The sequence below is a fragment of the Hetaerina americana genome, unplaced genomic scaffold (assembly GCF_022747635.1).
Source record: "Hetaerina americana unplaced genomic scaffold, ioHetAmer1.1.p SCAF_48, whole genome shotgun sequence".
Classification (NCBI taxonomy): domain Eukaryota; kingdom Metazoa; phylum Arthropoda; class Insecta; order Odonata; family Calopterygidae; genus Hetaerina; species Hetaerina americana.
This window is the reverse complement of record NW_027287073.1, coordinates 467,972-494,338: the sequence shown is the minus strand read 5'-3', so window position 1 is coordinate 494,338 and position 26,367 is coordinate 467,972. Positions and strand designations below refer to the sequence as shown.

General features: G+C 40.5%; 1 protein-coding gene across 1 annotated transcript in view; it reads left to right on the top strand.

Annotated features, from left to right (window-relative positions):
- The window catches only part of LOC139693376 (kelch-like protein 17), a 63,258-nt gene that overhangs the window by 5,293 nt on the left and 31,598 nt on the right, over window positions 1–26,367 (top strand). The window contains exons 2-6 of the mRNA XM_071591504.1: window positions 9,836–10,157; window positions 13,022–13,118; window positions 16,804–16,925; window positions 19,111–19,225; window positions 21,522–21,628. Of these exons, the coding sequence (XP_071447605.1) occupies window positions 9,930–10,157; window positions 13,022–13,118; window positions 16,804–16,925; window positions 19,111–19,225; window positions 21,522–21,628 (669 nt within the window). The 5' untranslated portion in view covers window positions 9,836–9,929. The remainder of the gene's footprint in view (window positions 1–9,835; window positions 10,158–13,021; window positions 13,119–16,803; window positions 16,926–19,110; window positions 19,226–21,521; window positions 21,629–26,367) is intronic.

Below are 26,367 nucleotides of genomic sequence, written 5' to 3'. Positions count from 1 at the left end.
GCTTAGAGAAAGAAGACAGGAGAGGTATCACTCATAATTAAGATTTTAATTCATTCATTTCTATGAGTAGGAAAAACTGTCGCATTTTTCTCTAGATATTATGCCTTTAAAAAACGCATATTATGTGTGTGTATATATATATACATATATATATATATATATATAGAGAGAGAGAGAGAGAGAGAGAAGAAAACTATGTAATGTATATATATATATACATACATACATAGTTTTCTTCCTCGAAACGGTACATCTACATAAATACCCTCCCGCGAACCCCCAAAAAGGTATGTGGCAGGTGTTTAAGCATCAGGTGAAATAGGTAAGTAATAAAGGAGTTTGAGGTAAAAGGGAAAAATATTCTGTAAAAAAACTATTCTGCAAATAATGTACAAATTTATATACATATTGCTGGAAGACTTCATTCAAAACAAGTGTTAATTCAGCTAGGAAATTGGTTACTTCTTATGTGAAAGAAGGCAATAAAAATTAGCCACAACCATTATACGGCAGGCCTGCACCATAAAAAGACAGGTCATGCAGAACTTAAAAGTAAGAAGGGGGTGTACTACTATTCCTTGGAGATCCAACTAATATTCTCCGCTTCTAAAGCCACAGGTGTTAAGAGTAAATAGTACTGATCTCCAAAATGGGATAAGGGAGGAAGCGGAAAGAAGATGGTTAGGGAAACACTGGAAGGGGTAAATATTGTGTCGGAGAGGGGAGAAAAAATTGGAGATATGAGTAAGGTGTATCATTGAACTCTAATGAGGCTGGGATTTCAAATGCACGGAGGAGGTTGATGTGGGGCATCACTCGGGTTCTCTCGTCAATTTTACTTGCATTTTTCGAGAGAACCTCGATTATAGAGAGGAAAAAGCGTCTATCGAAAGTTTGAGTGTATGGGGTCGGCCTGAGGGGTGGAATAATTGGAAGAGGTACGGAATATGGTGGAATAACTCTGCTAATCCGGAGAGACGGATAGAGAGAGATTTGTACATTCGTCCAAGTAAAAGACCGAGCAGAAGTTTAAGGAAAGGCCGTAAATGACATTTTTTTATCTGCATGTCAAGTAGATTAGATGGATGAAAAGGATTTTGTGAGTATATACTTAAAATTACACGTATACGTTTTCTATCAATGCCATAATAGTGTCAACTGATAGTCATTTCTTATTTCCTCATTTTGCTTCCCCTTCTGTGTGCATCTCACCCAGAGCACGTCTACTTAATGAAATTTCTTGTTACCCAAGGTCTCATATCAAGGAAGGGAATTACCCCATTGTAGGAGGCTTAGTAGGGCAAAGAAGAGGGGTGTTGGGGGCGAAAATAAAAGAGTTAAGGGATTCTGTACCTTCGCGTAATCCTGAAAGCTGGTATGACGGTAGATATTGAACCATGAACCAGTAGAATTAAATATATTCAATTACGAGGAGGAATAGGAGCGAAATGATATCTTCCAGTGAAAATTGGGAAAGAAATATTTTCATGTTGGCCATGGTAGGCGCAAGAGTGAAAAAGTCCACCATTCACGGCAGAGCCCTCGAATCAGATTCTCAACCATCACTCAACGTTGCTCAATAGAAATCGATTAGTTGGTTATTTGGTCCCACAGGCCGACAGAACTGCAACATTGGGTGACAGTGTATGCTCCCAGAAATTGTCCTTTTAGTCGGAGAATAAAAATTTCAAAAACGAAATCAATGAAAATGCGTGAAAAAAGTGAGCAAGCGAAAGTTTAAATTATGAAATAAAATACACGCGTTAATCTAATGCAAATTTTGATGGTGAATAAAAAAGCATCCTATGTGTCGCCGGCAAAATTATTTCGGTCCATTCTCTTCAATTGTGAATAATGCCTTCAGGAGGATCAACCTCGATTGGTATGTGCAGTATATTGAATGTCATGGGGCGACGACGAAACCACGATATAATGGAATCTTCCCGATGGAATACTTTTCCCGCCTATCAAAGATAGACGTCATCGTGACGTGACAGTCACCGGGACGCTTGTCAAGGAGGCTTCGGGGGCATCATCCCTCCCCCATCCGGCGAGCACACGGAAGCCCGCTCCTCGTGCGCGTATTCCCAACCCTTACCACCCACCTCCCCCACCCCAAGCCGCGAGCGTACGACGCCCTACCCTGTCCATCTCCGCATTCCGAAGGACAACGCCGGAGGCTACAACCACGTGAATAATCCCATTGCCACACACACACACACACACACACAATATCCCCACCACCATCTTCGACCCGCCAACACCCTCCACCTTCCCAACATGCTTATGACACGCACCTGCCCTTTTCGTAACAAGACTCTCTTCCCCCCCCCCCCCAACTCTACGCTCTCACCGCAACGTATGAGCCTACGGCACCTCCTACCTCCCCCTCCACAAGGGAAGGTAAAGGGATGGAAACAGCTTACAGCATAACAACGCAAAGAGCGACAGTCCTGGTCGTCGACCTAGGCGTTGAACATTTCAAAGACATAATTTCAAATTGTTAACAATCAGACCCTCATTTCGACACAGATTCTCGCTCTTAATAAGCATAAAATACTAAATTTCACGTAAATACTTCAATTGTCACTTAAATATCCCAAAGCTTACCTCGTTAATTCGTTTAAACAAATCTCTTTAAGTTTCCCACTGTAAATAATAATCGAAGTTAGATTTTATTACCTTGGGGCCACGATATTGGACTGTCGTGTCCTATCCAGCCAGAAGATCCTTTATATTATGGTCCCAGTACATTTGAAAATTATGGCCACATTGCGAAACTGTCCATCATGCTGGAAATTCTGGGTGAAAATGATTTTTTCTCCAGCAATTAACTTTTCCTTCGACGTATTTTAATTGCTCAATTTATTTATTTCCTTTGTCAACGTATAACTGACTGCCCCAAATAATCCATCCTCACCACCATCTCTTTTCCCTCTTCAATAATATCCTTACTTTCATTAATGCATTTGAGCAGATATCACAAATAATACCATTTATTTGTCGATATTTATTTATTTATCCATTTCTCTCACTTTATGTCAGTAGTTCCGTTTCTGCCGTCGAATTTCTATTCGTCAATATCAATATCACCTTCTATTATATGTTCCTCTACCTCACTCATTTCTTCCTACGCTCATAGCAGCATTCAAATCCTAGAGTTACTATTCTAATACGTATTCTGATTATATATTTTTCTATTGCATACATTCTACTGTGTATTATATAGCGTATTGAACCGAAATTTCAAGAAAAATGAAAACTCTAGGCATCCAATTCAGTACTATCGTGAAATGTATACTCTACGAGCCTCGTGTTAAAAAGATTTAACCTGGGTTTTTTTAACACGATCTCTACGAGTATATATATATATATATATATATATATATATATATATATATATATATATATATATATATATATATATATATGTATATATATATATATATATATATATATATATATATATATATATATATATTTAAAGTCTGATGGCAGAATTTATAGGGCTTTTTACTACAAATATGTAGTTAATTCATAGATTTTAAGTAAAACCCAACCTAATCCGAGAATTAATTTAAGTTTATTGTTATTCATAGAGAGGGAATCAATTCCAAACATTTTAAAAAGAAAAAGGTAAATCAAAGCGTTGAGAACATCATAAACTCACGAGTGGAAATTGAAAGATGTAAAAAACCAACGAATTTTCCAGAATCAATGACTCAATTTATAACACTGTGGACAAAGGAAACATCGAGGACTTTTCCCCACGGCCGTGAAGTCTGAATGGACAACATGATAGGAAGATTAGGGACATAATGTCTATCAAACGCGAGGTTTTTATTGCAAAACGCGTCTGCTTCATAGAATTCTTTTGAACTTTCTCTAGGAGGTCGAAGTTTGTTTCGTCAACAGGAATCCAGATGGCGTTGTCATATTTGCGGTGAGGACGAACTAAGGTTATAGTAAACCTTATAATATTTAGGATGCGACCTCGCCCCCAACTGCCCCCCTCGTCCTCAATTACCGACTCTCCAGCACCATTCACACCCCTCTTGCCCCTCTCTGCCCAGTGCAACGGGAGCACTGGTCGTAGGCTCCCCTCCTCCCGTAGCTAGCGAGCCTAAGTCCTTAGCAGCCGCACGCGACGGGGTGAGTAAGGAAGGGAGGAAGCGACCGATCGGGGAAAGTGGAAATAGTACAACGTTACTCGATCCTCGCATTAAAATTACTTCGTCGCAGTCCAGATAGGTTCCTTCAAAATCAATGAAGTAAAAATTTATATTTGACGTCCCTGATTCCCCAATTTTGCATTAATGCCCACCACTTCTAAGGTATGACGAACCAAATTGTAACTTATTTTTCCATATTTTTATTTATCACTTTACGTTTTACAAATATTTGCGAACACGGTTTCTCTTAATAAAATTAATTTTTACAAGGAATTGGTATCTAGGATAAGAAAAATAGGTACGAGTACCTTGGTACAATTACTCGGACAATGAAATCCTAGGTACCGTTACTTTGGCACCATTACGAGTACCTAGGGAAATAATATCTATCACTAGTACCTAGAGCAGGAACCCTCGGTGGGTATATAATGCCGCAAATAATTGATGTTGGTTTTATTCTGATTATTTCTTCTTTGGATAAAAATAATTGAGATTACAAATTATAAACTATTTATTTTTTTATTCCCCCAATAACTGCTACTGAAAAACACAGGAGACCTATGATAACAGAACTTAACTTTGGGGAAAAATCATATTTCTCGGTACCTATGTAGACAGGAACCAAAACCTGTTTTTTTGACTAATTTCGCTCGCAGCTAAGGTGATACTCAAGATAATCAATCAGAGGATTAATTTAAAGATGAATGATTACTCACGAGATATTCAGTTTCGGTAAAGGAAGGGGAGATGCACGCGTGATAACATAGGATTAATGAGGTATGTAATAGAGAGGAACATAGAAAACAATCAGGATGTATTTATCTCTTTCGTAGATTTCAAAATGGCGTTCGATATACTGAATTGGGTAGAAATAATGAGTGTATTGCATAAAATAGAGGGATAGGACACTTTTTTGCAACCGGAATATGACTCAGACTGCTCAGATACCAGTCGTAGATGGAGATTCGAGGTGGAAAGTGTCAGGAAGAGGGGTAAGACGGGGGTTTTCATTATCACCCGTACTTTTCAACTTATGTGTGGAGAAATGCTTAAAAGACGAATACGAAGAATTAAATATCCGAATGACAGTCGATGGGGTATTCATTTTATCAGTTAGTTCGGCCAATGATAAAACTTTAGTTAGTCAGTCAGGAATGGGTTACGAGCATTAGAAATCAGTCCGACAGGTATGGGATGATAATCGATCTAAACAAAACGGAGGTTATAAACCAAAGTCCGGATGCGCAGTATTAGGAATAGGAATAAGTCAGGGGTGTCCATTATCACCTACGTTTTTCAACAAATATCTGGAGGAAACTGTAAAAGAGACATGGGAAGAAGTGGAGATAGACATGGAAGTCGAAAAAATTAATAAAATCATTTAGGTTTGTGGGTGATCAAACTTTGGTTAGCCAGTCAGCCAGTGAGTAATAAGAAGATCTGAGCACATTAAAAAATCAGTGTGATAGACGTGGAATGAGAATCTTTGTAACCAAAACGATGGTTATACGGTTTCCAAGAAAGGGAAAAATTTAATTAATACCTGAATAGAAGGTATTGATTTTTAGCAGGTGAAACAGTTTATTCATCTCAGAAGTGCTTTGAACCGAAATGGTCAAAGTAGTAGGGACATAAGAAAAGGAATTGTGTCAGCCAAAGAAGCTTTCGCTAGGAGGAAGTAATAGATTACAGGGATGTTTAGAAACAACTCGACACTTGATATGGAATGTGGATTTGTATGGCGCGGAAATATGGCCATACAAGCAATATGATTGGCGTAGATTAGATGCTATTGAAATGTGGGTGTGGAGGAGGTAAAACTTAAAATGGACAGAAAGTAAAATGTACAGAAAAGAAAATGAACGAGAAAGTGCAATAGCATGTTGAAACGGGAGGAGAGAGGATTGTACCAAATCCAAAGGAGGCATGAAAGACGGATATAGAGAATTTTGATTGGCCATGAGATGTGAGAAGACTGTGATTGATGGGTGAAATTTAGACAAGCAATATATGGGGAGTAAAGGAATAGGCAAGTTGGACGGAATCAAGAGAAGTTATCGAATGCATGCAGCAGTGAAGAACAGTTTTTTACGGGGGGTCCGACTGTCTTTTGAGCGAGGCTAACAAATGTAGGAAAGTTACTTTTGTGTAAATCTATACCTACCTTAACTGTACACTGTCACATAATAAGAGACTATCATGACACGGTCTGTACCTCAACGGCTGGCGTATAGCATTAAATACTCATACAATAGGTGCAACTTTTCAAAAGTAATACAAGTAGCTGAGCAATAATTAGTGCATTTGATATAATTTGTTGGAAACTCACTCCATAAAAATTTGTACATGGCAGAAAATCTTTTATCATTTAATAGATTCCAGTGTTGTAAAATGGAATGAAAATGCTTTACGATATTAATTTTCTCCGTTCCCTGAATAAAACGAATGTAAATAAATGACTCCAAATTTTAAACAGCGCTAAGCAATACCGATACGTCATGTCGAACGAATCGACCTGACGATCAAGGAAACCTTTTTGTTCGATCGCACACACACTAGGGCTTTGGATTTTATTTTAATTCCTAAGATAAGCAATTTATTTTTTCAATTAATATTCTAGTCAATCTGATAATTTAAGGAATTTATTATAATAAAAGTACAAAAGTTCTACAGTTGCTTATTTTTTGTTGTAGATTCCGAATTTTTCATAGTATCTAAGTTTATCTTAACCAAAATGACAAGAATTAAACTCGATCGAAGCCGAAAACAATTGTTAGATAGTAGAATAGTTAGTATATGACCAGTCTTATTATGCTCCACAGTCACCTTTCAAGCCGTGTGGGAAATAGAGACGAACTTTGTTTTTACTTTGGTGGTATGCAAAAACTGTAAGATCGTTCTGCACCCAGACAACTTAAACTGATTAGCCAAGTTTAATCGAGGGGGAGAAAAGCTTTCTACGACAAGGGGATATGTGTGAGCTGATTAGATTTAAACAGTTTTTCATATTAATCCTTATATCTCCGCAACTAGGTGGAAATTAATCAGAGTGCCCTTCATCTCTGACGCGAATCTTTTTCCAGTTCCGTAATTACGAAAGTAAGCACTTCCAAACATCTTGTGACACCCTCATTTTCTCCGTTGTCCGAGAGAAGTGAATCTTAAATCATGACGAAACCAAATCCAAATTAGAGTTGCAAATCTTATCGGCTTAATCATATATAAATGAGACTTGAACGACGTAATGCAATAATTTTTCATTTGTGGGTACTCCCGAGTACGCTCCCTTTATGGTGTTATATATTGCCCAGCTACTCATGTATATGACCAGTCAATGGATCCAATGGCGTTGATATGACGTAAACACTTTAATGTTCCACACACTCAACATCAAAACATCGGACTGATTCGTTAAATAAACTCGAGATGCAGTAAAATTTTCTACGTCAATAGGAGGCGCCACTTGCATTATGTTGGGACACCCGTTCACCCACGTGTCCAGGAGACTCGATCTTTTGAAGGGCTTGATTTAAATCTCATGTGAAGATTTGCTAGGAAACTTTCAGAATATTTATAAACCGCCTCAAAACATATCACCTACCCCAGAAACACTCCATTTCGTGAGGAATAAAACAACTATAACACGAGAAAGACGTCATATTGGAAAATAAGTCTAAGGGAAACCCGACAAGATGTATCCCGGCGATTTTCGAGACGTGTCCACATTCTCTTTGAAAACTTTCCTTCTTTTGAATTGTTTTTGTGGGAATAAATGAGAATTTGTAAATCCACTGAAAAGAATACCAAAAAATTTTCCACCCCTGACCCTCTTCCCCACCAAGAGTAACGTGGGTCGTTGAGCCGGAAATGTAGTCGCAGGGCCCATTTCCGTTCGGTAGCGTGTCAACGCCGACACGCGCAAATTTCCGCAACACCGGAAACATTCAAGCGCAGAATCCCGGTAGAATTGCCCGTTTGGGTCTCACAGATTAATAATTCCGTGAATTCATCAAGGAATTACGGACAGCCTTTCCACCTGCCGCCACACCACTCCCATTCAATCTTGTCGGCCTTTTAAAATCCAATTTTTCAAATTCCTTTAAAAAAGAAAAGCCCGTTGGCTGGCATGTATAGATAACATTCTCTTCAGTTTATCATTAATTTTGAATTGTCCATTTATTCTCAGGTTAATTTTTGATAGAATATGCTATATTTCAAATTCCCTCCTGAATACCGCATCTCATTGCAGCATAATAAGCTATTCTTCAGCTAAAAGTGCTTACAACATCCCTTCACTCCGTCCAACATTCGTAATTTTCCCTTTCCTCTATCTCGCTAAATCATTTCTCTACATCATTTTTCTATAAAGTTGTATGATTTTTTTCGGAGTGACCCCTTTCCCTAAAATACCATACTTATAGAACTTATTATTTTCTATTCCGTCTATTTCACTTTCTCCATCCTCCACACCCACATATCAAAAGTCTCTAGGCTTATCTCCTAGTCTCAAAGGACTAGATACGAAGCCATCTAGTACTATTCTCCATGTTAATGTTCAGTCCTCTTTTCTAAACATCCTTATACAAAATCCCTGATGTCAACTCCCACTCTATGTAAAAGCTTATTTATAGAACGTAATTCTTCTTTTGTAATCAATGTTCCCACGTGTATGTGTATCACTCCAGAAATAAGGTAACTGCTTTATTTCATGTCCTCCGACCTTAATGTCTACATATTTTAGCCTTCCTATACCATGTAAACCTTATTATTTCGGTTACACTTGCATTGATCTTAATTCCATTCCTTTCTCAACTATCCCGTCAGGCTCTCACCAACGAATGCGCTCTCCCGACAGACTGGAGAACTAATAATTGAATACACCACAAATCTGACTTGATCAGTTCCCCACCTAATTTCATTCCAAATCCAGACTTACCCTTGTATCTCTTAACATCTTCCGCGTTCAAACTTTGAATATCAAATGTAAGTAGCGAATATCCTTATTCACACCCTGCGTATCAATACCAAACCTATTTCTCCATCCGCTACCTACGTTTATGTGATCTGATACCTATGCAGATTTCAAGTAAGTCTTCCAAGCCTATACCCAAACATCATCCCGAAATTCACGAATAAAACTAATATAAATGTATTCTGGTTTTATTATATAGTATTATTTACAATCGGTTAATGCTACAATATAAAAAACCATAAACAAAGTAATCAACCCGAAGATCGGTTTGGTAGGTGATGGTGGAGTTCACCCAGTACTATGCCCGCAGTGAAATTCACACATCAGGGTAGGGGTGCCAGTTCCTTTCCCTGTGCCGGTTATGGTTTCCCAGGAAAATCTGGCACCCGAAAAATCACATAGCTTTGGTGGCGCTGCAGGTGCCCAGAGACTTGCCCGGGAAACGAACCCGGGACCCTCCGGTCAGTAGTCCAACGTTCTACCCCCTGGACTACCGCGGCCCACGAACTGCTATGAAATTTCTCGAAATCCTCCCCTCCCTTTCCTGAAATCGTCTTTCCCGAACGCATATTTTCATTTATCTACCTTGAATAATGAGACGGGTGTCGGTGTACGACGCCGTCGTATTAACGAATGATGGTCAAGTATGTTTCTCTCTCTCCCTTATCTCTCCCTTCCTGTGTGGGCACAGGGTGTCCGTGGCTCCGCGAGGCCACCCGCAGCCGGTGTACGTTCTGCGGCCCGAGGACGCGGTGGGGCACGCCGCTTACCTCAGGGCCATCGGAATGATGACCGCCACCACCAATCCCTCCGCCCAATCCGCCGCCTCAGCCGCCTCCGCCACCAACGGCAGCAGCCCCAGCAGCGGCGCCTCCGCCACACCCTCGCCCCCAGCCTCCACCCCACCCATTCGACCCCCGCCTCCGCCCATACATTCGCACTTCTTCCACCGCAACCCGGATCACTCCTCCGTCTCCTTCGCAGCCATCAACAGGATGAGGCTCAACTCGCAGGTAAGTGCCGGGTTTTATTTATTCCCTTTCATTGGGGATTTTGGCCCGTCGTGCTTAAAATCGATCGAAGCGCACAATTCCCGCCAGATTTGTGGCCACGTGGGAGCCATGTGGCAGAGCGGTAGACAGTTCGAGATCTTGGCATGCGCTTGAGACAGTACCAGCAGTGATATTGCGGGGCTCTCGGGATCGAGTGGAGAATCACTCCCTCAAACACTTTCCCTTTTAAAAGGCCTGGTTTTAAATTGGCGTCCTAACGACATTTATGGACCACATAGCGACTAGAAAACATGACCGTCTTAGCGGGACTGCCCCATTTGACATGCATCAGATGGGAAATGAGTTGACGTCCTGTAGCTGGACGCGGCCTAAATACATTGCCCGGACTCGATTCCATGTGTGGTGTGACAATATCGTTACTTAGACCCGCCATCTTGTTTATGTGGAAATATATTACAGTTTTTGCCGTTGATGCATTCGGAAAAATCAATATCTAAGTCATCAAAGTTTTTATTAGATTGAGAAATGGTTTATTGCCATCAAGTGTAATACATTTTTTCGACTGTCGCCGAGAATAAATTTTCGTTTTCGAAGCAACACCACGAAAAGTTAGCTTACTCTAGTCCAAATTACTTTATCATCTTTTTCTTCCAAATTTTCTCCGAATAAATTTCTTCGAAATAAAATATTTTAAAAATGTGGATTCATTTTAGGTTACTATCACAAAAAAGGAGTTGGTTCTGAAAGTACATTTAAAGACATAGTTCTTTCAAATTAAGATAAACTTTCCTTCAGATATTCTTTTAATGTCAATGAATTCCATTGGATTTTGTTAATTCTCATGGAAGTATTAAGCGCGGTAATGATTTCATGAGGATAACCAATGGTTCTATTAGAACGAAGTGAGCGCTTCATCGTATTGGAGGCAGGCTTTAGGCACGAACATTCACACACATAAGTGTATACATATATATATATATATACACACACACACACACACACACGAGGGTCATCCGGAAAGTAGTACCCGTTCGTGAAATAAAGACACAAAAGTAAATATTAACAAACATAAAAAATTTTATTTGAAAGAGGATACTTTAAACTACTTCTCAACATAATCTCCAAGCAAATTAAGGCATTTGTCATAACGTGTGACAAGTTTCTGTATTCCGTATTTCTGTATTTCCGTATTTCTGTTTTTTGTTTTTGTTTCTGTTATATATATATATCGTATATATATATATATATATATATATACACGAGGGTCATCCGGAAAGTAGTACCCGTTCGTGCCGCGCATATATATATATATATATGTGTATATATATACATACATATATACATACATACGAGGGTCATCCGGAAAGTAGTACCCGTTCGTGCCGCATGAAGTGCTGACGACGCGAGTAGCCGCTGGACGAGGTCAGATAGCTTCAGTGGCTTGTCTGCCTTCTCTGAGCCAAGTTGCGTGACGCTAGCATTGCCTGTGTTGTTTCTGTGATTGTTTACAATGTTTAAAAAAATTGAGAACGCCGCCAGTTGTGAAGTGAGGGCAGTGATTAAATTCCTCAATGCAAGAAACGTTCGCCCATGTGATATTCATCGCCAATTAAAGGAGGTGTATGGAGACAATGTAATGGACGAGTCGTCTGTTCGGCGGTGGTGTCGCAACTTCAACACGGGGAGGGGGAACACACACGACGATGAGCGTTCGGGGAGACCGTCTGTCATTACAGACCAACTGGTGAGCTCAGTTGACGAATTCGTGAGGAACGATCGGCGCGTCACAATTGATGACATCTGTGAGCATTTTCCCAATGTTTCTCGAACAATTGTTCATGAAATTGTTAAACACCATCTGCATTATGCAAAAATTTGTGCAAGATGGGTCCCTCGCAAATCTCAATGAGCTGGCGGCGAAGGACTATGCAGCAGGAATACAGAAACTTGTCACACGTTATGACAAATGCCTTAATTTGCTTGGAGATTATGTTGAGAAGTAGTTTAAAGTATCCTCTTTCAAATAAAATTTTTTATGTTTGTTAATATTTACTTTTGTGTCTTTATTTCACGAACGGGTACTACTTTCCGGATGACCCTCGTATGTGTATATATATATATACATACATATGGGTTGCGGTAGTTAGGGGTAGATCGTTGAACTACAGACCCGGGTTCGATTCCCAGGCAAGCCTCACTAAGTGCTAAATGAAATCAAACATTGACAGGGTGCTAAGGGGGTTCAGTTCCTTTTCCTGTGCCACCTGTGGTTTCACAGGAAAATTTGATACCTGAAAAAAAAATTACAAAGCCCGGTTAAAGCTGAGTGTGCCCAGTGGCGTCACTCGGAAACGATCCCAGGATCTCCGGTAACCCAGCGCCCTACCCACTAGAATATCACGTCCCCCTAGTGGTACAGGAGTAAGCTAAATTATTTGAATCTTAAATTTTTACAATCCTCACATTGAACAAGTCAAGATTATTCATTGAAGACGTATGACTGCCTAGACTTTAAACAACATAGAGACCCTGAGCTGAATGATAATTTAATTGTTACATTATTTATGAAAAAAAACGAAGTCTATACGTCAATGGTACTAACATTTTAAGTGTAATTCCTCTAGTAATAGGTCATATGCCACGTATTTTTGCTAAACGTGTTCCCCTTTTAAATAAATATGCCTTTGGTTTTACAATGTGGAGGAGAAATATGTTTTTCCATCTGGTGTCAGTGTTTATTCAAAAGGCTCACTTTGTTGGAACAAGAATCTGAGGGAAAAGAGGAGTGCTACCCTTTCTGGGCGTGGCACCCTGTTCCCTAGACCCTTAACCCTACACCCCGTCCTCTCCTCTCTCCTCTACAGCTCTGCGACATCGTCCTGAAGATCGGCGGAGAGGAAATCCGGGCGCACCGCGTCGTCCTCGCCTCCGTCAGCCCCTACTTCTACGCCATGTTCAACGGTGAGAGCCCAGAACTTCCGATGAACTACGCATAATATACAAAACTGTACATGCATTTATTAATTCCATTTCAGCACTCCTTGCGTGCTCTATTTATGTTACGTCGCAGGGGGGGGGGGGTTTGAGGGGGTCCAAGACCAAAAATTACACGTATGTGCGAAAGTAAGCAGGTACATCAACAGTCAATGCGTAAAATCCTAATTTTCTGATATCCCTTTTTCTATTAATGCATGTTTTTGATTCCTCAACAAGGCCCGTTCATCCTGTGAGCGACATACATTTAAGGAGAAATCGACGTAATTAGTAAACAGCTATGAATAAATCTGGGACATAGCAGCGGAAGTTTATCGCCGAAACCGGTCACAAATGTACTACAGTCGAACGTATTCTGATCCTATCGATAGGGAAGCCGATCCTCAGTTTTTATAACTTATTCGCATAAGCATATTTGTAAATATGATATAATCTCATCCTCTGGGCCATGCACGAGCAGAAGTTTTGAAAATCACGATTTTTTAAAAGCGTCGTATATTGTATATGTATGTGTTATGAGAACCAATATTAATGAAACAAAGGTTATGCGGTTTTCTAGAAAGAAAAAGGCTAAGCTAAACATTAAAATAGGAGGTCAAAAACTAGAGCAGGTAGAACAGTTTACGTATCTCGGTAGTGTTTTGGACCAACACGGTCAAAGTAGTAAGGACGTTAGGAGAAGAATTGCGCTAGGTAAAGAGGCTTTCACAAGGAGGAGGGAGTTAATAACGGGGACGTTGAGTAAGGATGTTAAGAAAAGACTCGTAAAAACTTTAATTTGGAGTTTAGCCATGTGCGGCGCGGAAACGTGGTCATTGAAGCAGGAGGATAGACGTAGACTGGAGGCTTTTGAAATATGGGTGTGGAGAAGAATGGAGAAGGTGAAATGGACAGAGAAGAAAACAAACGAGGAAGTACTTGGTATGGTGGGCGAAGAGAGAGGTTTGCTGGGAGCAATCCTATGGAGGCAGGAAAAGTGGCTGAAGGGGGTATTGACCGGCAGCGGAATGTTGAAGACTGTAATTGAGGGGAGAATGTTAGGCAAACGAGGAAAGGGAAGGAACAGGATAGGGATGTTGGACGGGATGAAGGGAGGAAGAAAGTACTCAGAGCTGAAGAGGAAACTGATGTAAAGTAGGATGTTGTGTTTTGCCAGGGGTCACAAATTATTTAATTAGTAATTATGTCCATCCAAAAACCTACCTTAACCGGTAGATTACCTAATAATAATAATAATAATCGTAGGTATAGCGTTTGACCGCACGTTACACAGAAATTAGTAGAGTAGAATTATGCCAAGTATATCAACATTTAAAAATGAGTACCGTGCCAATTTAAGGATTATTTCAAGATGAGGTATGGCCATATGGGAAACGGTTCACTTAGCATTCTATGTAGATAAACGTATAAAATGGGATGATCTGAAGCATAAGGAGCGTAAAATCCTAATCTCGTAAAAAGAAATTACCTACGCCCCCTTTATGTCGGGTGAAGCACCACACAACCATAGTGCTCCCGGGGCCTGCCCCAGGCGAACAAAGACGACGGAATGCTGTTTCCACGAGAATAAATTCAATAAATGATACATTAATTTGTCATTAGATGGCATTTATGTGCAATCCACAGTAGACATCGTCAAGTTTGAGTAGCAAAGGTAATCAAAAGAGAGAGAAGACAAAATACATATTAAACACATGTAGCGTACATGTGAAAATATTTTTCACAACTGAATCAAAGCATTAGTTTCGAGCTAACAGATTGGTCGGGGGTGAGGGGCATTCGCGGATTAAAAGGAAGTAGAAAGGGAAAGAGCGTCCTTTGCAAGTACTCTGTTCATTGCAACCGTGGAAAGTGCCAGAGACCAGTAAGTTAATGATCGTTGCGAAGGAGGAGGGGTAATGGGTGAGTTTTGTGGGGTGGGAGTGCGCCATGGCAAGGGTCAGAAACGGAATGGGGTTAATGAGGTATTCTGGCCGATTTTGAGGAGACTGCGGTAGAGATTAAGATCAGTAATCTCTAAAATGCATTTTTCTTTACTCTTTAAATCATTTCGAACTTTTAGTTATAATTTGGATCCCTTTTCACTTGTATGGAGGATTAAGGGAAGAAATCACTATGATGTCTCTCTTTGAATAGATTTTTTGGGAAGAGAGATTTTCTGGCGAGTGTTCTCTACAGGATTGTACATGCACTATAATTTATGTACGCCCATTTTATTATGCATAGTTTTCACATTGTTTTTTGTGTGACAAAGCTTATGCTTGCCTTAATGTAAAAAGTTATATTCAATTCCTGCAGATATTGTTTTACCTTGAGGGATATGTCGCTCAAAGAAGTAAATTTATTCCCCTTCTTATTAGTAGTATTTAGCGGAAGCGACCGATAGCTGAGGTCATTTGCGCCATTAGGGATGGACAGGAAAGGATGAAGGGTGGAAGGAAACCCGACGTCGGCATTACTCTTTAAGAAAGGCGCCAGGGGGTCCGCCGCTTAACGTCCCATCCGACCGATGGCGTACTCACTCAAAGCAACCCAAGCAGGGATCGAGATACCACTGAAAAGTATTAAACACCGCCGGGATTTGAACCCGGATCCTCTGGGTGGGAAGCAAGTACGATAGCCATCGTACCATCTCGATCCCTTAATTCCCTTTCTTTCCTCCCTCACCAAGGATGCTGTAAATTTCCCCCGTGACTTGTTTCGTGACTTTCTCCTCGTAGGTTTTACACATCCAACGTTCAATGTTACCATTGCTTACTGCCACATGTTTAATAACACTTAGCTTTTTTTATGATGCTACCTTATAACTTGGGAATGGAGAGAAGCCGATGGAGTCAAATGATTCAAGTCTCCGTAAAATGTAATGTCAACACAAGGCGCGTTATGCGATATCATTGATTCTCTACAAAATTTGCCCTTTTAGGTATTTAAAGCACTCGACCGGATATTGAGGGATCTGGGTTGGAATTCCAGTCAAGGCGAATGACTTTTACTCTCTGAAATTGTTGCATTAAAAAACACAATTAAAAGACGCCATCGTGATTAGACTATATTTTCAAAAGAATATTTGCTGAAAGAATTTCTTTTAAATTTCAAAATATGCCCCAATATTCTGATATTACCTCCACCTTGTCTTCATTCTCGTGTATACGGTCTTCCAATACTTAATGAGCGTAATTTCGTGTAATACTTGTGCGCGTAGTTTTCGTTCTTTCCGTGGAAAATCAGGAATCATATTTGTAAGAAATCAAAGCCGTTACAGATATAGTAAAGACAATCGATTTACAAGTCAAGACAGGACAAGATTAAACTCTGCGTAGACATAAGGTATACGTATTCGTTGGTGCATGTGTATGTTAGTTGATAGTACATATATGTATTTGCATGCGTGTAAGCTAAAATGGTATTTCTATGAATATAATCGCCTATGTGGGTGTAAATTGGCATGGATTTGTTGGTTTCACACGTGGTTTTATTCTGTTTTACGGGAGGTGACCTCGTCACATCCCCCTCGAACATCGCCCACGAACATCCCCCGTTACACGCACTTGCGGCGGCTTGCAGGGTGTTAATGTAGACGTAGATGTCGATGTTGCGTGGTGTCGCGGTTAACTCCCAACGTTATCACGCGGTTCTTTCCACTCCCCCACAGACGACATGGCGGAGAAACTACAGTGCGAGGTGACTCTGCACGACATCGACTCTTCCGCACTCCATCTTCTGGTGGACTACGCATATTCTGGCGAGATCCTAATCACAGAGGACAACGTGCAGGTGAGTGAAAATGCGCTCCATTCCGAAGGTGAAACTGACTGACGAATAATCACCCACCTCACCGCTGCTTTTCTCTGGAGGCAGGCACCATTCGGGGAGGTCTCGAAATTACCGTCCCTAAATTATACGAGCGACCTCGAAAAGTCACCAATTATTGTACACGCAGTTCAGAATTCGTCGTGAAGCGATGACATCGGAATTTCCTCATTATAGACCCTCGACAATCTCGATTCCTTTCTGAAGAGTACCCATTGACACGAGAAGGCGGTCGCACCACGAAACCATTCATGACTACGATGCTGACGGTCTGATCGATATTTTTACCTGCCTCTTCATGAGAATTATTTTAACTTCATCTGCAATGGATGGATACTCTATTCTTTAATAGGACTCGTTCCTTCGAAACTTTGTGGTAATCCGTTGAAATTTATTGATTGGCTTTTACTAATCACAGTTATCAAATCACATGGCCCAGCTTTCAATACGGTGGCATCACAGGTGAGAAAAAGGAAACAGCAACTCATTTTCTATACTCAAAGATGGGGGGGGAGGAAAATAAGGGGTTAGTGGAGGGAATATATTACGTAACTGCAGCAAGGAAAGACGGAATATAAGTATTCACTGATAACGGTAACTTTAGGGTCACCAATTCTTTTTAAAGTTTCTCGCTTACCTGAAGCGTCAAACTCACCTTTGTTTCCACTCTAAAATCCATTAATCCAGCTAAAAAATAATAAAATCCATACGTAGACGGAACTAGACACTTCAAAATGAATTGGTGGCGCTGAAGTAAATTGTATCAAATGAATACGTATATCCTGCCTTTTCCAACCCCTTGCACCATCTGCAGGTAGAGAGAACATATACCTGTATTCACACAGCAGAACCCTTCCTCTGTCCTTAATTCCCTCCTATCTTCCTCCCCTCTTTGTTAAGTAGAAAAGAGTGTTGCTGCTTCCTTTGCCTCACCTGATGATGATGATGATGGCGCTAATGCATCGGAACACGGATCGCGTGACTTTTGTAACTGTGGTTTATAAAAGTTTTTCATCTATTAATAAATTTCATGGTTAAATGTGCTTTAAATTAAATGATAGCTTCTTAATTCATCTTCGGACTCGATTGCACTACCACGGGTACATATACATGTAAAAACCGTAGATATAGTAATCAACCCGGAGGTCGGTTTGGTAGGTGATAAAATGTTCACCCAGTACTAAGCCCGTGGCCTTGTGGATTTCACACATCAGGGTAGGAGGGGGCCCAGTGCCCCTACATACAGGGGCAGGGGCCATCAAATGAAAATCGAACACCTGCCAAAGCAAACAGTCCGCGCGAAAGTTGACAATACTGTTGTTATACATCAATGTATATATATATATATATATATATACAGGGCATATATGTATATATATATATATATATATATATATAAACACGTATGTGTTCCTTCTTTCCCTAGAGGAAGGTAGTTTAACCACCGAAAGTTCGGCATACATCTGAGTTTCATTTGTGTTTCTCTGTGTTTTTGTTCGCTAGCGATATCTCGCTTCTCTGTTTAAATTACATATATACGTAAATGCGTGTATCTACACTTATATAATACACACACACAATGAAATGTGCACTATAAAAACTCCATCGTGAACATAGAAACAAATAAAAAGGGTCCTCGTAAAAAATAAATAGCCGTGATGACGTTCAACGTCGAAACCTAGGTCGTGTTTTTAAAATGAAGTGTGTGGAATTACGAAGTCAATTATTTCAATTTCATTTCAATATGTTATGCAAATTCCATAAAGTTACGCTTGAGACAACAAATTTTAATAAATAACCTATTTCGAATTGGCCATGATCATTGCCATATAGGCTTTGAAAAACGATACATACTGTTTCTCCTGTAATTTCGCTCCTCATTGTATACATGTGACTGAATTACCACCATTTTTTTCAATCTAAGCATTAATATCCACCGTTATTCTACAAAATCTACCGCATTCCCCGATCACCTCACTTCGGAACCTTCCGACCTACAGGAAAATGTATACACGCAAATTCCTGCAGTAGTGAGTATTATTCCTTCGTTTACATTAATACATTTGTGTGAGTCGAAAATATTTGACACACCCGAGTACGACAGTTATTGCGACAGTCCTGCGTCCAACGTCCTGTGTGTTTCCTGCAGGTGCTACTCCCCGCATCGAGCCTCCTGCAGATGGCCTCCGTGACGGACGCCTGCTGCAAGTTCCTCCTTCGCCAACTGCACCCTTCCAACTGTCTCGGCATCCGGAGCTTCGCCGGTAAGTTCACTCTGTCTACACCAGCCCACTTTCCCTTACCCGCGACGACATATCTCCTGAACTCGACCCTGGAGACTCCAACTAGCACGCGCTCACGACTCAGAAGCAATTGCAATTCTGAGTTGTTGTAGTATTCGGTTCCTACTTGCCAACCCCCGTTCGTCTCCAGGGTGGTTGTGTTGGGCGCAGGGCAGGGGTATTGAATGTCATCGCGACCTCATATTGGTCGGACCATTTCCTGGAAATCCCTGCCACCTCTTTCATATGGATTGCCAGATTCCATTGATAGGCAGAAATTTAATCATTTGTCAAATGTAAAATTCATCAAAAAAATAATTATTCGTCAGCGATAAAAAATAAAATTACGGATTGCAACAGCAATTGGAAAAACATACAAGAGAGATTGGAAATATCAACTTCTTATGACTCTCGTGGCGAAATCGAATTTTCCTTCACAATTGGGTTAGTTATATCGGCACGCATTTTCACCAGTCACGGAGCTGTCGCCAAACAAATGATTTCTACCACATTATTTTCGAACGTACAAGTATTCCAAGATCGTTCAGATAAAAAAACCCAATCGCAATATTTACCTGAATTGAGACTATTCGACCCAATGAAAATTTTGTGGGTAACGGTTTTATAAAACAGGGTGGTTAGCAAAATTCGATCAGGAGATACATTTCACACGGGTATTATCCTGGTTTTGCCACACATTTCCGGGTTTCATAAAGATGGAATTGGAAAAGGAAGATCCACCCAGGGTTATGGTACTTGCTATACGTGTGGTCCACGGAAAAAGTTGAATGATGATGGAAAATTATCAGTATTAAAAGACGGCTGCATCATGGAAAATAATGAGAATTTCAAATAATGAATTCTTCACTTCCTGAAATGAAGTCACTACTTCGGTGAGACGAAATGACACGAAGCAGTATTTTCTATATTGTTGGAAAACTCTCGAAAACAGTGTAAGGGACCAGTAAACCTACCTTTCCAATATTATTGGGGAGAATTTGAAAAAAGCGGTGGTATTGAGCGGACGCGAAAGAACCAAGCAGAGAGGCACTAAACCCAAAAAGCGTTACAGACTCCCTTTCTCATCTACAAGGATTAAAATAAACTTGATGACCAAAAGCCAAGGCTATTTTTAATTCCTTTGTCATCTTCGATCGATATTTATTTTATATCGACGGTCGATTTTGGGAAGTGAGTGAATGTAGCGCAAGGCCCCATCCTCCCACGTCTGCGGGACGGTAGCCTCTTCCCCACATCCCCTCGTCCCGGCGTGGTCAACGACAAGCCAAGCCATGGGAGCCACGTGGCCCCGGAGAAGTTAAGCTCTGGCGAGAGGTCTCGGCCGGACGAGAACCAAAAGATGTGAACTTCAAGTGGGTGTGGAGTGGCCCTCGCCTTGGGGAGAGCTACTCACTCACAGGGCGTGGGCGGAAGAGCGAGTGGCATTCATCGTTGCTCCCTAAGTCGCTCACTCCACCTGAGGGTCCTGGGGGTCAAAACCCCACCTTCGCCTCTATACCTCGAATGATGTACTTGACCCCATAACCTGTCTCTCTCTCTCTCTCTCTCCCTGCTATATATGTCATAAAAATTAATTTTATAAATGTCACCAGAATTGATTCATTTTTCTCGAAGTTGGATTAGGGGTTTTTATTATTTTGCTGGGTATGCATTTAGCATTTCGATTTGGGCGTAGAGAAGAAGAATGGGAAGAATAAAACGGGTGAAAAAGAAAGGAAACGAGAAATAGCTAGGGATGATGGGGGAGGAGGGAAGAATTTTGGGGAAAATTCAAAGGAGGAAAGAAAAGTGGATGCGAAACCTTTTAATTTGCAATTCGAAGTTACGTTAGACAAATGAAAAGAGAGAAAAAAAATATAACGAAATGAAGGAAGGCAGAAAATTTGTAGAATTGAAGACGAATTTACTATCATATGGGGTGTCATGTTTTGACTTATAGTCTGTCTCTCCAACCAAGCCTATCATAAAAGGTGGACTACCAGTACTAGTAATTTGTTCAACTATGCATTTTTGTTTGTTCTTATCCCTTTCTCTACGTTAATTTCAATTCAGATATTTCATTACGTTTTGTTAAATTTTACGTATTTCTTCTGCATTTTCATTCTTTAATTTTGTCCTTGAATTATGTTCATAGCATTTACAAACATAAATGATTACGCTCTGAGGGGATATTTCTCCTCGCGCAAATGAATAATTTCTTCTCTTACCCTCACCCTCTTCCCAATGATGACGACGGCCCCCGTCGCGACACCGGCAGACGCTCACGCCTGCAAGGACCTCCATCGCAAGTCCCACCGCTTCGCACTCCAGAACTTCCAGGAAGTGATGCAGACGGAAGAGTTCCTGCTGCTCCCGATCCACGAGGTGAGGGGGGAGGGAATGCGGAGAACAAATCCTTGGTAAACTTAATGCATGGCATCACTTGCTGGCATTGCTCTAAATTGGAATATAACAACTTTTTCCTCCACAATTTCATTCAATATGGGAGACTTTGTTACATCTTCTGTGACACAATCTTAGATAGATGAGTTTATATATCGTAAGGCAGAGGAAACGGGGGAGAAGGTGAGGGAGGAAGAGTCTGCTGTTTGCACAGGGGGTGAAAAGAAAGCAATATTCTTTCTCATAACCCAATGCGTATGCAACAATCTCCTTCCCCCAACCCTACTCTTCTGTCCTTTCCACTTAACGTTCCATAAACACTTGTATCTAATACTATGTATCTGAAGATGTAATGACATGAAACCAGGTCGAAGATAATAAATGAATTAGTGAAATACAAAATTATGATTCCAAACCCTTATGGTAAATCAAATCCTGTGGGCTTACGCATGGCAATTGAATACTACTACCTTGATCAAAAATTTCCCGGAATTTATTCAGAAAATTAAAAATACAAGTTTATTCATCTAAATCTATATTGTCCCCTTCAAAGTAATCCCCATCGACTGCAACACACTTATGCCAGCGCTTGATCCAATCCTCGAAACATTTTTTATATTCGGTTTTCGGTATGTCCATCAGTGCTTCCTGCGATTTTTCCATTACTTCCTCTCGGCTGCTAAAACGCGTTCCCCGTAATGGTTTTTTAACTCGATTGAACAGAAAGAAGTCACAGGGAGCCAAATCAGGTGAATTCGGTGGCTGTTGGATGGTATTTGTTGCATTTTTCGTCAAAAAATTACGAATAATGATAGCACTGTGCGACGGTGCGTTATCATGGTGCAAAATCCACGAGTTTTCTGCCCACATTTCTGGTCTCTTTCGGCGAATTGCTTCACGCAAACGTCTCATAACGCCCAAATAATACTCTTTGTTTACTGTCTGGCCTTCTGGCAAAAATTCATGATGCACTACACCGTTGTAATCCATGAAAACCGTCAGCATTGCCTTCTTTTTTGACTGAAAACGACGTGGTTTTTTTGGTCTCGGCTCATTTGGTGAACGCCATTCACTTGCCTGATGTCTGGATTGCGTGTCGTACTCATAAACCCACGTCTCGTCTCCAGTAATGATCCTTTTGATGAATGTGGGATCGGATTCAGCCTCGCAAATCATGTCTTTTGCGACGTCAACACGGTCTCTTTTTTGCATGAAATTGAGGTCTTTTGGCACCAACTTTGCTGCTACACGACGGAAACCCAAATCATTAACCACAATGTCTTGGGCGGATCCATAGGCAATGTTCAAGTCCTCCGCTATTTCTCTGATGGTTAATTTGCGGTTATTGACCAACATTTCTTTTACTTTATCAATTTTTTCACCGACTTTCGATGTCGATGGTCTGCCACTGCGTTCATCATCTTCGATTGACTCACGACCACTTCTGAACCGCTCGTGCCACTGGTAAACGACCGTTTTTTTTAGAGAATCGTTGCCGAAACACTTTTCCAACATTTCCAACGTCCGTGCGCCACTAAATCCGTTTTTTACGCAAAATTTAATACAAGTTCGTTGTTGCAAATTTAAATCCATTTCTGCAATTGTAAAAAATCGCCAACACACACAGAGATAGATGTACTCTTGGCTACGTAACTTTTGCAAATGTCAAGTTATGACACTAAGATTTAAAGGGAATATCAACAACAGATGTACCAATTTAACAAAAAAACAGAACTCAAATCGGAACGATGGGAGCGCCACACGGTGGTTATTCCGGGAATTTTTTGATCAAGGTAGTATGTCGATAAGGAACTTTCTGGGAGCACTTAACCTTCGAGATGGTGCAATCCTTGAAAAGATGATTGAGGCAACCTGGCTTCTGGAGATGGATTATTTGTTGTTTGAGGAGAAACTGTAAGGAAGAATTTATATTGATTCTTTCGTATAAACTCCGTGTGTTTGGCTGACAGACTTAATTCGTTTCATCTTGACTCCCATGTGAACGAAGTATGAAGAGGCAGCAGGTTTGGACTACATGTATAAGACCGTAAGATCAATGCACCAAGCGGCAAGGGTTGAGCCTGAGATCATCGACTGGAGCATTTGTAAATTACGTGAAATATTACGCTTGACTATTACAAGATATTTAAAAGACATATTGCCGTAAAATTTACTTTCCAAATACACCCCAACGAGAAAAAATATTATCAAAACTTTCTACTTTTATGATTTAAAATAGGAATTCTTTTTTTCATCATTATCGTTGCCTCATCATAGGTTATCTAACTTAAAAAAATCACATTCAGACTAGTTCCAAGCAAAAATGATACAGAGGCTGGACTTCTCCCCACTTAAACCCTAGCCTCCCCCACATTGAGTCCTTCTTCTCCATCCCTTCTCCCATTCCTCTCAAGATGCCCCAAAAAATATTCTCCTGGCCTCCTCTTCCCCGCTACCATTCACAAAGAGGCTTTATATTCCATAGTTATCCACACCCCTATCCACCTCCTCCTCTCCAATCTTCTCCGCCACCCACTCCTTAAGCCTTATTTTCATTTCATTTCGAAAATTCCTCTCTTCCTCCATCATATTTAAAACTTCACTGTTAGTCATCCACTCTGCCCAAATTGCTTTCTCCATTCTTCTGCCTATCCGCATCTCAAAAGACCAACTTCTTGAAAGCTCGAGGGCTTTAACACAAAGTTACCGAACCACACGTAGAAATGAACGTTATTTTCGTACAATGAAACCAAGTAAATGGACTGAATTCCATATTATTATTATTATTAGGTAATCTACCGGTTAAGGTAGGTTTTGGATGGACACAGCTACTAGATATATATTTTGTGCTTCCTCACAAAATACAAAATCCAGTATCCTACTCTACCTGTGACCCCTCTACATCTCTGAGTAATTTCTTCCTCCCCTCATCCTGTCCAACATCCCTATCCTGTTCCTTTCCTTTCCTCATTTGCCTAACATTCTCCCCTCAATTACAGTCTTCAACATCCCGCTGCTGGTCAATGCCCCCTTCAGCCACTTTTCCTGCCTCCACAGGATTTCTCCCAACAAACCCCTCTCTTCGCCCACCATACCAAGTACTTCCTCATTTGTTTTCTTCTCTGTCCATTTTACTTTCTCCATTCTTCTCCACACCCACATTTCAAAAGCCTCCAGTCTACGTCTATCCTCCTGCTTCAATGACCACGTTTCCGCGCCGTACATAGCTACGCTCCATATCAAAGTTTTTACGAGTCTTTTCTTAATATCCTTCCTCAACGTCCCCGTCATCAACTCCCTCCTCCTTGTGAAAGCCTCTTTGCCTAGCGCAATTCTTCTCCTTACGCCCCTACTACTTTGACCCTGTTGGTCCAAAACCGTACCGAGATAAGTAAACTGTTCTACCTGCTCTAGTTTTTGACCTCCTATTTTAATGTTTAGCTTAGCCTTTTTCTTTCTACGAAACCGCATTACCTTTGTTTCATTAATATTGGTTCTCATCCCATACCTGTCGCACAGAATTTCCAATTCACTCAGCAATGCTTGCAACCCTTTGGCTGACTGACAAACTAAAGCTTGTATATCCGCAAACCTAACTGATTTTACGGATTCCCCGCCCACTTTCATTCCTACCTCAGGTTCTTCCCATACCTCTTTAATAATAAATACATATTTAAAGAAACTTAAAATGAAAGAAGTAACTTGGTAATTCCACACGACCTTTATTAAAATACGACCAAGGTTTCGACGTTGGACGTCATCATCAGGTAGCGTCATCACCTGATCTTGACGTCCAACGTCGAAACCTTGGTCGTATTTTAATAAAAGTCGTGTGGAATAACCAAGTTACTTTTTTCATACTAAATATGTTGTGTAAATTCCATAAAGTTGCCCCGGAGACAACGAATTTCATATTTAATGATAATGATTTTTCCTTTGAAATTCGCGCAGGGAATAATTTTTTTTAGACATATCGAAAAGGTATTCTAAGAAAGTAAGTGTCGAAAGCATTGATTTTGGAAGCAATCACATTAGTCAAAAGTCATGCCACGAGAACAAGAATGCATAGTGATAGGAATGGTTGACAGACATGGATATTCAGCTGAAAACAATGATTAATGACGTGGAAGTAGATGGAGCTGTACGTAGTCCAATAGAGGAGGAGGAAAGTTGGAAAATGAGGTTTTTGAAAAGGCAGTCGTTGGAGGAGAGGGGTAAGCGTGTGGAGTGAGGATGAGGGAACGTGCTTATTCAGCGCGGTCAGCTCAGGTCGATGGCCGATGGAGGGAGGCATGAAGAGCCCCAGTCAATGGGTTGGGTGGATTTTAAGATATTTAAAAGGTTTGGCGAAGATAGAGAGAGTGATATTAGAGGAATGTGTACTACGGAAATAATAATATATATTAGGAAAAAATTAAATTCACGTTATTGGTTCGCTTTGTGTTGGGTTGCAATTATTGTAAAGCGGCTAGCTATATTTGCCAATTATGTGTCCCGTATGGACATATCTTTCCATGCTGCGTATTTTAAATCGTAATTTTTTTTTCGTAATGAAAACGTACTTTTTGTCCTGTGCCGTAATACTATATGATACACTTTTAAAAAGGGGATTTTTCAAAAAATCCACCCATCCTTATATGCCCGATTTACGAGATTATAACCTATTTTGAAATTCGCTAATGAGAATAAGTTGTGAACATTGAGAATCCGCTTCTCTCTTC